Source organism: Scardinius erythrophthalmus, assembly GCF_964197995.2.
Source record: "Scardinius erythrophthalmus genome assembly, chromosome: 5".
Taxonomy (NCBI): Eukaryota; Metazoa; Chordata; class Actinopteri; order Cypriniformes; family Leuciscidae; genus Scardinius; species Scardinius erythrophthalmus.
The window spans coordinates 34,539,850-34,556,479 of NC_138225.1; the positions used below are offsets into that span (position 1 = coordinate 34,539,850).

Genomic DNA, 16,630 nt, shown 5'->3' on the forward strand with positions numbered 1-16,630 from the left:
AAACTAAACGAAAATTATAAATGTTGACTTGAAATACGTTTGTTTTTCCATCTAATATTTATATTTTATTTCAGCTTTATTCCAATAAAAAAAAAAAATTTTATATTTTCAGTTAATGATAATAACTGATGCAAATAATAAGAAAATGCTGTTTTGGTTATACATGCAAACACATTTACCTCATCTTTTACAGCAACAATTGAAAGCTTTCAAGTGGTTGAGACGCTCTCGGATAAAGCGGTCATCATTCATCAGACACATAAAGTAAAGCACCATTCACTATTGCATTATGGCTGGTTGTGTCTGAAATCATTTGTGGTTGTTGCAGTTAAAAAGTTGCATTGACATCTTTAGATACACTTTCTCACTCCTCTTTTGTAGAGAGTGTGGCCTGCCTCCCAGCGGGACGTGCTTTATGTATCGGTTATTCGTAAAATTCTCTCCACCAATGAGAATGATCCTGACACCTGGCTGGTGTGCAACTTCTCAGTGGATCATGACAGCTATCAAGTAAGTACCTGGACTGCAGAAGTATCTTTTAAAATGTTTCCCTTTTCATACAATTTGATATCACATACATTATTATTATATAAAGCTTTATTGCAGACACAGGTCCATATAACACAACGTACAGCATAAAAAAGGAGATACAAAAATACATAAAAATTCCATAATAGCCTATAGATAGAATATTCAGGCTATTACACCAGTGTCGTCTAAGCCTCGAAGTGTATCTATAACAGCTTTTCAGAGGACTGACTTGGGCTTCGATTATATGGTTCACTGAATTGTACAGTCGACACATAAAACCACCTGGGTTTCTGGGTTTTATTAAAAAACCCAGAAACATATTAACACATAATATTCAACATTAAAGGTATACAATAAGCTGTGCATCAGAATACTCTCTAACAGAAGTTTTCTCATGTTTTCTCCAGCCCTCTGCTAGATGCATTCGTGCCAAAATCAATGTAGCCATGATCTGTCAAACACTAATCAGCCCACCAGAGGGAGACAAAGACATCACCAGGGACAACATCCTCTGTAAAATCACATATGTAGCCAACGGTAAGTCTAGCACTACAACCATGGTGCCAGTTTTCACTGGTCAGGGAGTCTGACCATCCTAATTGAATCCCTTAAAATAATTCAAACTAAAGGTTGGGTGGGTGTCTTAAAAGTACATACATGACTGTTTAAAAGTTTGGGGTCAGGAAGATTTGTTAGTTAGTATGTATTGATCGACAGTGAAGATTTCAAAATGTATCTTACAAATATTTATATTTAAAATAAATGCTGTTCATTTCCACAAAAATATTAAGCATGTAAAAAAAAAAAAAAAAAAAAATATATATATATCTATATATATATATATATATATATATATATATATATATATATATATATATATATATATATATATATGTATATGTGTGTAATTTTTTATTATTATTATTATATTTTATTTTTGATAAAAATAATAAATGTTTCCTGAGCATAGTAGAATGATTTCCGAAGGGTCATGTGACACTGAAGACTGGAGTAATGATGCAGAAAATTCAGCTTTGCATCACAGGAATAAATTACATTTAAAAATATATTCAATCATAAATAGTTATTTTAAATTGTAATAATATTTCACAATATTTCAGCTGTTTTAGTGACCACAAAAGTTAGATACATTTGTTAGTAATTGACTTGGTAAACTCTGAATGACCTTTTAGTTCAGTTGAACACAAAAGAAGATATTTAAAAATAATGTTGTTAACCAGACAGTTGACATAAAAATGTCAACCGCCCCTAAATATCATAAATATATCATTTTTACACTGAGTACATAAGAGTTTGGATTGCAATCTTTGTTTTATTATATACATGATATAAAATGTCACATTAATGCTGTGTTCATGTAATCCTAAAGTAAATCCTGGTGGTTGGGCCCCTGCATCAGTCTTGCGAGCCGTAGCCAAAAGAGAATACCCCAAATTCCTCAAACGCTTCACCACGTATGTTCAAGAGAAGACCAGCGATGAGGCTATCCTCTTCTGAACAACACCAGGTAACTCGCACCTTGAAAACAAGTGACTGTGTCCCGCTTGTAAATCACAACGCGTTGTACATTTAATCTTGTTTTCTCTTCCCACAGGTTGTTTAATCTACATTCCCAGTTTGCTTTCTGACTCACCTGAAGAAACGCCTTATTCACAATGCTCTACCATCACTCATGACAAAGCGCTGCTCTGCCCAAGTGCTCTTGACACTCTTCAGAAACCCTTTTCAAACTGTATCCATACAGACTGAACAAAAGCGGTACACCAATGTCTGTAAAAGCACCTTTGAAAAGTCAAACACACTCGAATCACCAACACAGTCTGTTCATCTTCAAAAGGCCTTACTTGTTTTTTCGTAAATGAGCTGCGGCTCAGGTTGTTAAAGTGTTTTACATTTTTGTAAATATTTGATCATAGTTTGAGTTCTTGACTGTGGTCTTGGTGAAATATATATATATATATATACTGTAAACTTGATGCCTTGATTTATATGATTCTCACTGGCCAATAGCCGTTTGTCTTAGGAAGACCCTTTCTGTCCTCATGATCAAGAGGATGTCACACTTCAGTCTTAAGATCTATTGTACAGTTAGTGTATGAATGTTTAACATTATTTACATGTGAAGGCATTACACATTTTTGATTTATTGTAATTCATAAATGTGGCTTTTGGCAAAGTGTATGTTTAACGGGAACTGCTAATATTGAAAAGTAGAGGGTATTTTGGTAGACCTGTAAAAAGTTGGTATATGACCATTACTCCCTTTTCTTTTTAAGTTTAGTTTTGTTTTTTGTTCTAATTTTCAGAAGTTTCAAAAATGATTTTTGCTGGTAGGTGGCACTTTGTTGTACAAATGCCTGTGTTTGGATGCTATTAGAGCAGTTTCATCATTCCACTTTTCATATTCCTTAATGAATTGGTTCATTATTACCTGGCCTTCCATCTACACAATATATGAGGAATTACAGCAGTTGTGCCATTTCTCAGTTTTATGTCACTTAATGTGGTCTAATTCACTGTATGGAAGAATTAATGAATCTGGCACATTTTCAGCTATCACTAGATTTAAACGAGTAGTTTACCCTAAAATTGTCATCATTTACTCACTCTCATGTCGTTCCAAACCTGAAGAACTTTCTTTATTCTGTGCGATATTTTGAGATATGTGTTTTTTTTTCCCCATGCACTGGTTACTAAATCAGTTTGGTTACCAACATTCCTCAAAATATTTTCTTTTGTTTGGACGAACAAGAGTAAATTATGACAAGTGAAATTTTTTGGGTGAACTATCCCTTTAATAAAAGCTTCAACTTCCTGATTTTTTTTTTGCAAGGCAAATCCATTTATTAATTGAATCATCTCACTGTTGTAATATGTTGGTTTTGTGTTTTTTTGTGACGTCAGTAACATTGTTTGCACTAAACGATATGATTTTTTTTTTTTTCTGTTTTAAAATCCCATCATATTTTTTTTTTCCATACTAATACTCCAGTTCCGAACGGCTGATTTGATGCATGTAAATGATCGAATTGTTGCATAGGTTATGCCGTCACAGATTTGCTGCTGCAGTACTGCTTAAAGCACTTTTATTTAGTTGAATGTGTGAAAATCTTAGTTTATGAAAGCAAGAACAAGAAACTGGGAAGAAGAAAAAACCTGTTTTGAGATTGGTTACAAATGTTAATTGCTTTTTAAAAAATAAGCTTTGTAAATGACTTCTTTCTATATATATGTAGTATCACCAACTTATTAATGAAACCAAATTTTATTAAACACAAGCAAAACTTTCACTTTTTCATTTGTGTTTGTTACAGGCTACAGCAAATGATTTAAGTACTGAGTAATATGAACTACATGTAGTTGCAATAGGGTTAGTTGCATGTAATTATGCAGAATATATAGAGACTACATATAACAAGGTCACTGTTAAATCAGTTGTTACTGCCTACAGTTTTTTAATCTCACTAAAGGATGATTTTATGCGTGTTGTACAGGAAGAATGTCTCACAGTACGTTGCAATAAACCAATTCAACCTCTGTGAACTCTGCACTGGGCGTTTCCAATCACGCTGAGCGCTGATGATGACTGACAAACCTATGGGCTGATATGGTATCATGAGCATGCGATAGGGTTACTATTCAAGACAAGCATTAGGGGAGGAGTAACACGGTTAGCGCTCTCAGATTAAGTTGTGTGTGTGTGTGTGTGTGTGTGTGTGTGTGTGTGTGTGTGTGTGTGTGTGTGTGTGTGTGTGTGTGTGTGTGTGTGTGTGTAAAAAGCCCAAAGCCCGTTTCATCCCCGCAGGTCTGTCTAGGCTAGTGCCTCGCTGAGGTTAAGCCAATCAGCAGTCAGTATCCTGGTGAGATGTGATGCAGGGCGAGCTGATTGGTCGGCTCACACTCTGGTGAGGCAAGAGCCTATAATGTCATTGCCTTAGAGAACTCAAACATCTCACCACATTGGTCTCCAGCACACGCATAGCCTCAAAATATAACAGCTGTGCTTTTTCTTTTTTTATATATTGAACTTTTTTTTTAGGTGGTATTAGAGAATAAATTGCGACATGATTCATTTGGTGCTTTTTTGTTCTGTTCTTAGGCTTATCACTTTGTAATCTTTCTTTCTTTAAAGTTGAGCTAAATGTTAGCAACACACAAGAATAAATAGTAATGCACACAATGGCAACCGACATTATTTTTTTATATGAAATGCATTCATATATTCATTCAAATAGTGTTTGTTTAGTATTTGGTTAAAGTTGCCCAAGTGAGAAAGAGAATATGATCAATTCAAGCGCAACACAATGTATTATATATTTTCCTTTATTATAAAAAAATATACAAAACTTTGCAGCTTATTATTTATTTAATCATTTGAATTGTGCCTTTGGGGGAAAAATAGCAAGCTTCCTTTCAGTCTTCAGCATGAAACATACTTTTCTAAACATCAGCCACTCTTTTCCATTACATAAAAACCAGAACCAACTTAATAAAAGCCATTTCAAGCCTTCAGAAATACGCAGTGTGTTGTGTATTGTTACATAAACCTATTGCAGTAGGTGTTCAAACACAAAGAAATCAGTAATTGAACAAAGAACTGAAACGTGGATTATAGCACCTTTTGAAATATTTGTCCCATCATGCCGTAGCACAACTCCTTTCAGTTAAACAAGTCATTCAATACATTCCTGTGTCATAGAAAAAAAACGGATGTACATTCTGACACGAGAAACACTGCGATCACTGCTGACGGCTGCCTTTGGCAATTTCATAGTCGTTCTGTAATATTCTACACGTGTACCAACTAGTGAATCATAGTACTTTAAACTCCTCTGTGTCAGTACTGTCCTGTGCCATTTCCCTTTCTAAGTGCAAAGTAAACCTTCTCTTTCCCTTTCTAATGTTGCTGTCCAGTTTGGCGAACAAGTTGGCAAAGAAATGCTCCCAGTTGCCATCGCCATCAAATAAAAATAAAGTACAAAATGCTCTCCACTTTAACCCATCCAGTCGGCCTTGTATGACCTGAACTTCATTGATTTTAGAAAACAAATTATGTTATATGGCCCTCTTTATCTGTATGTTCCGGCTGCTGTGGATCTAAGATCAGATTTGCTGTTCATAGCGAGTTAAGCTTGACAAAGCAGGCCTGGAAACTGCGATCCTGCGAAGATACGATTTAGAAATACGGACTCTAAGCTTGTGAACACAGCTGGTCTTGATTCCAGTCTTTAATTAATCTAGTCTCTTTAACAGATCAGGGAAACCATGAACAGCCATAAGTTTATATTCCTTTTGCTGTCCTTGAAAATAATCTGAATTACTAATCATTTGTGCCTTGAAGTTGAGATGGTCTTTCTGTTTGGCCCTTTGCCTCTTCAACAGGCGACGTCTTAAGATGCCTGCTTAGTACATGTTCCTGGAGCTTCTTGCAAATTCACTTTTGATCTAAAGCCAAAATATAAAAAAGAAATGATACAGGTGTTTGCAGATGATAGTTTACGTTACAAAACATGGTCAGTCTATTATTATTACATTATATTGTACTATATTTTAATTTGGAAGGTTATTTTATTAATATGATATTAAGATTACAATTATTATAATGATATATTACTGTGTGCGTGTATATATATATATATATATATACTGTATATATATACAGTATATACTATACATTTTTTAATTAAAATTATATATATATATATCTAAATTATATATAGTATATACATATATATTAAAAAATACTATTAATTCTTATAATATTTGTATATATACATATATATATATATATATATATATATATATATACATACATACAGTATATTACATAAATGTGAATAAAACTAGACATGATTAAAGTATTATTATATACATTTATATTCAATAAGTATTTCAGTTGTATCTGACTCCATCTCATGCCATACACAAGAGACAGTCCATGCATTTTGTTGGCGATGATTTTTCCGGGGTAAGTTGCTTGGTATACAGTATATGAAGAGTTCAGATGCAAAAGCCTCTAAGAGCCATCTGAAATTTTCTTCTAGAATGATCTTTTTTTATCAAGCTTGTATATTTAAAATCAGTAATTTCACTTAAATGACAATGAAAATTACCTATTAATTGAAATTACTGAACTCAAATATACGAGCTTGATAAAAATGATCATTCTATAAGAAGATTTCAGATGGCACTTAGAGGCTTTTGCATCTGAACTCTTCATATATATATATATATATATATACTGTATATATATATATATATATATATATATATATATATATTAAATAATATTAAAGTAATGTTCTATTCATATTTTATAAAGAGTTCTTACCTGTTGTGAGTCATGTGACTTTTCACCAGGTGTCCGGCAGCAAGTGCAGACATGAGTGACAGCTCTCCTGCAAGCACGGTCCCACACACCACCTTGGCAAGCTGTCGGGCATTTTCGCCCGGACACACCTGATTGGCACCCAGAACACCCAACATCTAACAGGAAGAGACAGAGAGAATAAAACTGAATGAGATGCTATGAGAGTGGCTTCAGAACTGCGCATCCACAATGAAACTAAAACATACGTCTGTCTTTCGTAAGTGTCAAATATTGATCCTGTATCGAATAGGTGTAAGTACCTGTAAACAAGCCTGCTGTGGAGGAAGGTTAGTGCCTCCGCCCACAGTGCCCAGCTCAATGGATGGCATAGTACAGCTGATATAAAGATCCTCCCCGGTGTGGCCTGAGGCTTCCATTATAGTGATACAATTAGAGCTGCCCACTGTCTGCGCTGGGTCCTGTCGACAACAAACTCATTTGTACATCTGCACGTATTGTAACTACACAATCACACAACACATCATTATCCGTATCAAAATCATACTTCAAACAATACAGCATTAACTTTTATTACCTGTCCACAAGCAATATAGATAGCAGCTACGATGTTGGCAGCGTGAGCGTTATAACCTCCGATGCTTCCAGCCATAGCAGATCCAACCAAGTTCTTGTTTATGTTCACGTCTACCAGAGCCGCAGTCGACGTCTTTAAAATCTGTGAAAAAACACTCGTGTGAGATAGTCTGGACTTTCATTCCAAAAACATAAATTTCTACCCAATATGCATCCAATATGGGACTTTTTTTGGAATATGACGTGGTTGTGTACCTCTTTGACAACTTTAGCTGGAATGGTGGCCTCACACACCACTGACTTGCCCCTGCCTTCAATCCAGTTGATGGCAGCAGGTTTTTTGTCAGTACAGTAGTTTCCACTAACAGCCAAAACTTGAAGCTCTGGAAATTCCTCCTTCAGCCTGGCGAGAGCCTGTTCTGTGCCCTGGTGACCAAAGAGAAAAGAAAGTTAAAAACTCAGCGAAGCGCAAGTAATGAATCATGTCAGGTCAGTTAAGATCATTTCAATATCTGCAGAGACCGTGTTTAACATCATTTTGTAAAATGCAATTCAGCGTACTTTTGAGATCATGTTCATGCCCATTGCATCTCCAGTTTTGGACTGGAATCGAATGTACAGGTTGCGACTTGCCAGGCCAATCAGAAGCTTCTCTAATCGTGCGAACCTACACAAACAACACAAATATATGCTTCAAAATCACTACTAACTGCACTACCACAATAAATCTGTTCAGTGAAATGGTCCCGTACCTGCTGGTCTGGTCAAAGGCCTCCTTGATGGTCTTGAAGCCCTCAGTGCTCTCCAGATAGGCCTTGACTTCAGCCGCTTGACAGGCAGAAGGCAGACGCACCACCGGCCCTCTGGTCATTGCATCTGCAAGAACACGGCTACTGGCACCACCTCCCAACTGTGGGACAGCCATTCACAACAGAGCATTAGATTAATGTGCTTTACACTAGACATTACGCAACTTTACATCAGTTTAGGCTGCTGTTAAATGTGTTTGCCTTCAGCTTCCCTTTGAGAACTAAAAAAAAAAAATGGTTTTGCTTACAGCTATAGCTCTGCAGCCTCTATTTGTGCTGGCAACTAGACAGCCCTCAGTTGTTGCCATGGGGACTTGAAACTGCTTGCCATCCAATAACAGAGGACCAGCAACCCCCACAGGGACTGGCATGTAACCAATGACGTTCTCACAACATGTTCCCATCACCTGGAATAAAAAACATGAGAATTAATGGTGAGGTTTCCATCAAAGGCTCAAAAAACCTCAATAAACTGCTAAATGTTCTGGGTGGTTGACAGGGTTGCTGTGCAGTTGCTGGCGCATTACTAAATAGTGTTTCCTAGCCCAATTCAGTCCACCCTCTAAGTATGGTATCAAATTAGTTATGAGCCAATTTATATATATATATATATATATATATATATATATATATTTATATATATATATATATATATATATATATATATAGGTATTGCTCATTTTGGTATACATATCATTTTTGTTTTTTAGGTCAATAAAATAAATAAATAAATAAAATTGATACTCTAGTCAGGAAGAATGCATTAAATTGAGCAAAAGTGACAGCAAGGACATCTATAAATGTTTTTTACAAAAAATCTATTTCAAATAAATGAAATAAATGCTGTTCTTCTGAACTTTCTATTCATTAAAGAATCTTAGAAATAATTAAATAAAAAGTATGATTAATAATATAAAAAAAATAGCAGCACAACTGTTTTCAACACTGATAATAATAAGAAATGTTTCTTGAGCAGCAAATCAGCATATTAGAATGATTTCTGAAGGATCATGTGGCACTAAAGACTGGAGTAATGATGCTGAAAATTCTGCCTTTTCATTAAAGGAATAAATTACATTCTTATAGTTCTGTCAAATCGATTAATCACATCTAACAAAAAATGGGTTTAGAAAACAAAAATATATGTGTGCATATATACTTATTATTATATTTATTTATATTATTTATGTCTGTGTGTATATACTGTATAGACGCACACATATTTACACACACACACACACACACACATATATATGTGTGTGTGTGTAAGTGTATATGTATGTATTTATATATATATGTATATATATATATATATATATATATATATACACAGACACACACACACACACACACACACACACACACACACACACACACACACACACACACACACATATATATAATATAAATAAATAAAATAATAATATACACACACATGTATAATGTAAACAAAAACTTTTATGTTAGATTGCGATTTATCGCAATCTAACATAAAAGTTTTTGTTTACATTATACATTTTATTTATTTATATAAAATATATTATTATTATTTTATTTATTTATATAAAAACTTCTAACATAAAAGTTTTTAAACAAAAACTTTTATGTTAGATTGGGATTATTGATCTGAAAGCACAAATTTTAACAGTATTACTGTTTAGCATTAAAGGGTAACTAAACCCTAAACCAACTTTTTTTAGTGAATGATCTGTAAGAATGGGGCTTTATTAGTGCTGTTCATTGATTCAAGTAATTTGTTTGACATTTGTGTTTAAAGTATTTTAATTTTACTAAATAGGGTGTAAAAACGTCTGAGTGCTGCCCTCTTCAGGTTGAACAGTGGCTACTGCAGTTGAATTTTCCTATTGGAAGTTGTGGTACCCTCTGACGTCAGAGGGTACCAGCTAACCACGCCCTTGCCTGCAGAGAGATAAGGCTTGTTCGACTTGAACCGGCGATGCACAGACCGATCGGTTTATGACATCAAAGTACCGCGAGAGTGATTGAAAAGCATACGGACACGTCAGCTCTCTAATCGCTCTCGCGGTACCTTGATGTCATTCACCGATCGGTCTGTGCAGCGCCGGTTCAAGTCGAACAAGCCTATAGTCTCAGATGCACGCCCCCTCTCCACTGGGCTCTGCCTAGTTTTCCAGCATTTTTCAAATATTGCCAGTGGGTGGAGTCAGGCTCTGACCAGGGGTTTAGTTACCCTTTAAATAATCATTAAATAATAAAAGCATTAAATAATCTTATTGGATCATATCTTTCTGAACAAAATTTGGAATTTGAAAATGTTTAAATGTCAGTACATCCCTAGTTTGTTCAAATCAATAAAGCACCACTAATTAAATAATGTATGATGTAATAACCTCATGTCTTACCTTAGAGTAGTCATAGTCTTTATAAGGCAGACAGGAGAGAGCTGAGGGATCTGGGAATTTGGGGGAGAGCATTTTTCTACGGATCATCACCCCTCTCTCAGGGGTCTCCATCATGGCCTCCAGTTTGTAAGCTGGGATGTGCTTTGAGTTCACCAAAACGATCACCTCCTCATCACTGAGGTACCGAGCGCCCATCTGTGGAGTCAGAAGAGGTGACACTTAAAGACTCACACACATACACTGTGATTATACTTGGATTAAGGTAACAGAAGTCTACTCTAGGAGGTAAATGGTTTCACTACATGCTTCTGATCTTGTCTAACGTCATAAACTAATTGGCTAAGAGTCAGAGTAAAGAGGGAGAGGAGGATCTCATTAGAGATTACATGGGTCAACCCTGAGGTAAAAAATAACTACAGCCTTCAGTCCCACAGTGAAACCAGGGCTAATCTTGATGTCGGAAAGAAAAACAACAAGAGAAACGGTATCGCTGGGATATTTAACAACGCTCTGACCTCTGGGTTTTTCAGAATGGACAGACAATCTTCCACAGGTCTAGGTTCGGCAGGTACACTGATCGCAGGCTCCGACACATCAGCGTTTTCCAGAGTTTCATCCTCTCCCAGAACAAAATTACTTTTATGCTCAGGCTCTTTCAGGGCAGGCAAGGGCCGGATCACTGAATCTGAAAGAGAGAAATTGCTGTTAGATTCCATTATAGAGTGATGGTTTTGCATAAAATGAACACAAAAATGAAAAGGCAAGGGGGGAATACCTCTTTCCTCTTTGGTAACAACAGGAACGGGAGTTGGGGTTTTCTCAGGCTTGCTAGAACAGGAAACCTCTTTCCTACAGCACTGATCAGGAGACCATTTCTGCGAGAGCATGGAGCCTGGAGTGGGGACTTTCAGGGACAGGGTAGATTCCATCTCCACCTGCTCGAAGAAAATGTACTTCACAGCCAGGAACAGGGCGAGACCCAGTGTGATCACCTGCTCAATGTCCATGCTGATCATCCTAAACGCACAGAAAAAAATAATAATCACATCATCGTCTTATTACTATAATTATTAAGGATGCATGATGATATATCAGTATCATATTGGTTATCAGTGAATATTAGAGATTTTCTTTTCAATTTATCGTATCTATTGATATTAGATATTTAATTGTGCATGATCGTATCTACTATTTTTTACTATGGATGCACTGAAATTTCGGCTACCCCAAAAGACACAGAACGTGCATCCTGAATTTTCAGTTTCGGCCCAAAATTGTCATTTCGGTGCATCTCAATTAGTGATTTAATATGCATTCCCAATTATTATACAATGCAGTATGCAATATTATAAAAAATGAAATTTGCTGCAGAGATTTAGCTGTACTATTAATACATAGAACTATGTATTTTGAACTATTGAAACATAAAAACTAAAGAACTTAAAAAAACAACAAAAAAACATTCAAACAATTGAAATTAATAGTAGATAGTAGAACAAATCCAAATATTAATGGCCAAAACCAGCATTATTATTAATAAAATGAATAAGACCTCTGAAGTGTGCCCACCTGGACATGTAAAAGTGCCACAGGGGCATGTCTGGTTCAATCCTCTTGGGCATATTGTCATTCAGGCTCACTCCGACTTGAGGAAGATCAAGAGTTCCGTTACTTGACGTGGGATCGGCAATCCACCGGCTATGAGCGTGAACCATGACCAGGCCAAGAGACTGCAAATATTAAACATGATCCAGACCATTAGAGACCAACCCATTAATATCACAAATCCCAGTATCAAAAAACTGTTGTAACGGTCTTGTTCTGTTTTGGTTTTGTTTTCATTCTGTTCCCTGTGCTGCTTTTCCTGAGTTCTGTTAGCTAGTTAGTTCCTATGGTTTCTGATTTGATTACGTTCACCTGTTGTTTTTAGTTACCCTGTGATCTCTGTGTATTTATATCCCTTCATTTCCTTTTTTCATTGTCTTGTGACATCTTAGTTTTACTTGATAGTTGTTTATAGCTTTCCAGTGTTTTCCTGCATTCCTTGAATATAGTGATTAAAGACTTATTCTAGTAATTATCCTGCGTCGTGCGATCTGTGCGACCAAGCGTGACAACTGTAGTGTTTTTGGTTCAGTGTGTACCATGATCATTTTGACTCTTTGCGTGACAGGGTTAGGCTTGTTGTCCTCTTCCTCTTCCAGAACTCTAGAAAAGTGGCTCAGCTGCCAGATGGGTCGTCCCTCCCTGCTTTCTCTGGACAACTGATTGAAATAGACATACATGTTAGAATATGACCTAATCTTCATTTATGCGTACTGCGCAAATAATCTTACATACCTCCAACACAAGAGAGACACAGGCCGGGAAGAAGGTCATGAACACAAAGTAGTTCGCCAGGACAGACATACAACCAAAGCAGCACATGATCTCAAGCTGTCGCACACCTGCAGGAAAAATAAAGTTAAGTTTAATAAAAATTAAGTTTATTGCTGCTGGGTTAAACAAATCTGTTTAATGTTAGCACATTCCACCTGTGCTAATTTTCTGTCTCATATGAAAGGGTGAAGTTTACCTGACATTGTTCCCACACCGATCACCAGGCACTCCACAAGGGCATCAAGAGTAAAAGTGGGTCCTAAAACGGCCATTCCTTTGGCAATATTCTCTCTCACCTCATCCTGCAGGACAGCCAAAAAGCCATTTACAAAAACCCAAGACAGGCATGATTGGTCTTATTTACTTAACCCTCAGTTAAATGTAACAAATGTGGACTGGACTGAAAAAATCGAAAAGGTGAAGTACCTGTGAGTTGGAACTCAAAGCAAACTTGGCCAGAGCACATGCTTTTGAGAGGTCAATCAACAGCAGAAAGAATGGCAAGGCCTCACTGTGAATATTAATACAACATATAAACATATAATATATGTACAAAGAATTTTCCAAAGCAATACTTCTAAAATTTCAAGTGAGAGTGATACACAAATGTACATACTTGAGGCCTGTCAGCTCCTTGTCCAGGAAGTGAATCACAACCGTGCTGAACACAAAACTGGAGAATATTGTGAAAAGTCCTGCAATGCCTGAAAGGAAAATTTAAAAATGAACACTTGCAATTCATGTTACCTCACAAAATAATTGTATTAACTAGGTTTAAAAGCTTCAACTCACCCAATATGTATTTGGATCCTAACTGTCGAAGATTTTGGAATTGAAAATAAATATAGACGATTGCTATACATCTTGTGATTGTCAGGATAATGATATCGCTGCTTAGGACTTGCTGGAGACAAGATAGAAAGGGGGAAAAAACATAATATTATAATTCAAAGAGAAAATAATATCATTCAACTTTACTTTAACCGCCACCGTGATGTAATTTATTTCCAAAGTAACAAACTGTACCTCCTCTAATTTGGGGCAATCAAAGTTCCACCCACAAATCTGGTCATTTCCAGTGAACATGTTCATGGACATCATGCAGATGGTGAGAGTCACAGTAGCCACAATGACTTCCCAAGGATGGGAGGCCACAAAGAGGCCGTGGATTCGGAAAAGTCTCGTCAGCATGATGAATTGTGTGTTGCAGTCTCTTACTGTAAATGACAAAAGCAAAGAAGAAAAGACAATTGTTAAACAGGATTACAGTGACAGAATTATGATTATTCTTCTTACTCTCTACTCATAACATTGCAACTTCATGAGTATGAAATCAAATCATGCACAAAATATACACATATATAAATATATTTTAAAAAACAATACATTTGTAAAAGAAAGAAACATTTAAAAGTACTCCGAGAGCATAACTTACATTTTAAAGTTGGCATGAAACTGAATTTGCAATAGTCTTTTCTTCTCTATTGTGACATATATCCGAGTGAAACACAAGAAAAAAATGTAGGGCAGAACTTTTGTCTGTCAGGAATTGATTGGTTCGTTGGTGAACGAACGATCTCATGTGATTGCAGGTTGTCCAGCCCTCGAGGCAGTGCACACATCATCAGAGATGTAGTTGCAAATGGGCGTTATATTGATTAAAGATAATGAGAGCACATGAATATAAAAAATTTCTTTAAATAATATACAGCACCATTAAATCATGTGTAATAACTACTGGTGCAATAGTCCATAAAAAATAAGAAGAAAATAAGTCTTTTTTGATTTCATGGTGACTTTAAAAGATGTTTTTTGAGTTGTTGATCTTTACTGCAGTTACAATGTATAGTAACATCAGATGGCTTGATATAAATTCAGTGTGCTAAATACATATGTGATGTGACAGATGACAGACAGTGCCATCTGTTTCTGTATTTACATTTTTGATTGGGATGACCAATAATCAGATTATGATGACTGATTTAATTGTAAAAAAATACTTATAAGATTTAATATCAAAATCAAAAAATTAGAAATAACTTTTTTGTATGTGGTGATAGGTGGTGGTAAGTACGTACTTTTGTAATCATTAACCCAAATGACTCACCTAAACACTCATGATTAAATTTTAAAATATTCCCTTTATTTAAATTTCTTTAAAATATTTACAATAAAAGTGTATCAATAAAAATTATATTGAATATAAAAGCACTTTCTTCTGCACTTTGCATAAGCTCGTACAAAGATTCTGACTTCCTGTTCTGCTTTCTTAGCCTATAAATATCACCAACAATGATAATAAACCAGATGAGCAACTGATGCAATCATGCAGTAACGAGCTGAAGGAAATTGACATTCAAAACATGAATCATGGATGACATGGTATATTAAGCAGGCATGTGTAAAATAAAAGCTATGAATAGATCTCGATGCAGGTACTTACCACCAGTGAGGGTCAATGAGGGTTTAAAGAATAAGTACACCAAGAGCAGATCACTGTCAAATCCTCCTCATATGCGATTAAATAAATAAAAGACTATAGATATTTCCACTGTTACAAATTAACATTTAGCGGTGGTTTTCATAATTAGAGCGGCCGAGATAAATAAATACAGACGACAGTAATCCATATCCCGTCGTTTGAGACAGGACTCCAGTCGCTAACACCGGCATCCTCCTCTAGGCTTATATGAAGCGATGGCATGGCTCTGCGTCAGTCGAGTGATGAGCCAATCAAATCGTCGAACCATATCGATACGCGAGAAAACCACGCCCAATTCCTCCAGTTAACTGTGTTTGAAGGCGTGTCCTGACGGAGAACGCGTGATCTGGCCATCATTTGAATGCGTGTGTGTGTGTTTGTGTGTGTGGGTACCAGCCAGTGGTCCACATGAGGGAAATGGGTTAATAAACATACTAAATTATGTTTTTCCAAATGTAAAAATGCAGAAAGTTTACTGTAATGGGTATGTTTAGGGGTAGGGTTTGGGTTAGGGAATAGACAATACAGTTTGTACTGTATAAAAAAACCATTACGTCTATGGAGAGTCCCCACAAAGATAGAGAACCAGACTGTGCGTGTGCGTGTGCGTGTGTGTGTGTGTGTGTGTGTCAACCTGGTGTGAACCTTGACGCAGCCTTGACCTTTAAAAATATCGAGATATGAAAATATCCGACCTTGGAACTGCAATACACACTGCAAAGATGACATTCAATATCACTGGATTTTGTAATCGCACTCTCAATTAATCTTGGTTAACCTTTTTTTATATCAATAACAATTATCTGATGATCTATGGTTCTGTTTCATGAAACGTACATTTCAGAATTTTTGACAAAATAAAATAAACCATATGAACCATGGAGTGGTTATAAAATGTAGTGTTTGTTTAGCCTACTTTTTAAATGTGCAAATATTCCACAAAAGGTTTATGTACATTCTTAGGAGCTATAGTAGTTTGGCCTGCAAATACTTAAAGGCTGCTCATTTTTATGTATTAAAATTGCCTTACAAGTATATTGTTGTATAAATATAGATATATTTTAGATCTCTGGATTCTTTTTATATAAAGATGAGTGTGAGTGTATTTACTCACGTTGCT

General features: G+C 35.8%; 2 protein-coding genes across 2 annotated transcripts in view; one reads left to right on the forward strand and one right to left on the reverse strand.

Annotated features, from left to right (window-relative positions):
• The window catches only part of cert1a (ceramide transporter 1a), a 30,830-nt gene extending 26,741 nt beyond the window's left edge, over positions 1–4,089 (forward strand). The window contains exons 13-17 of the mRNA XM_081366365.1: positions 194–264; positions 382–510; positions 939–1,068; positions 1,922–2,059; positions 2,147–4,089. Of these exons, the coding sequence (XP_081222491.1) occupies positions 194–264; positions 382–510; positions 939–1,068; positions 1,922–2,049 (458 nt within the window). The 3' untranslated portion in view covers positions 2,050–2,059; positions 2,147–4,089. The remainder of the gene's footprint in view (positions 1–193; positions 265–381; positions 511–938; positions 1,069–1,921; positions 2,060–2,146) is intronic.
• Positions 4,090–4,872: 783 nt separating this feature from the next.
• On the reverse strand, positions 4,873–15,690 carry hmgcra (3-hydroxy-3-methylglutaryl-CoA reductase a). Its single transcript, XM_081365037.1, has 20 exons — positions 15,472–15,690; positions 14,055–14,245; positions 13,821–13,932; positions 13,645–13,732; positions 13,455–13,539; positions 13,225–13,330; positions 12,990–13,096; positions 12,794–12,913; positions 12,219–12,379; positions 11,425–11,666; positions 11,165–11,334; positions 10,650–10,844; positions 8,514–8,672; positions 8,209–8,366; positions 8,018–8,123; positions 7,712–7,882; positions 7,458–7,598; positions 7,183–7,341; positions 6,884–7,038; positions 4,873–5,997 (listed from the first exon to the last, which is right to left on the reverse strand). The coding sequence occupies exons 2-20, from the start codon at positions 14,217–14,219 to the stop codon at positions 5,943–5,945; spliced, it is 2,655 nt and encodes an 884-aa protein (XP_081221163.1). The 5' UTR covers positions 14,220–14,245; positions 15,472–15,690; the 3' UTR covers positions 4,873–5,942.
• Positions 15,691–16,630: the final 940 nt, after the last annotated feature.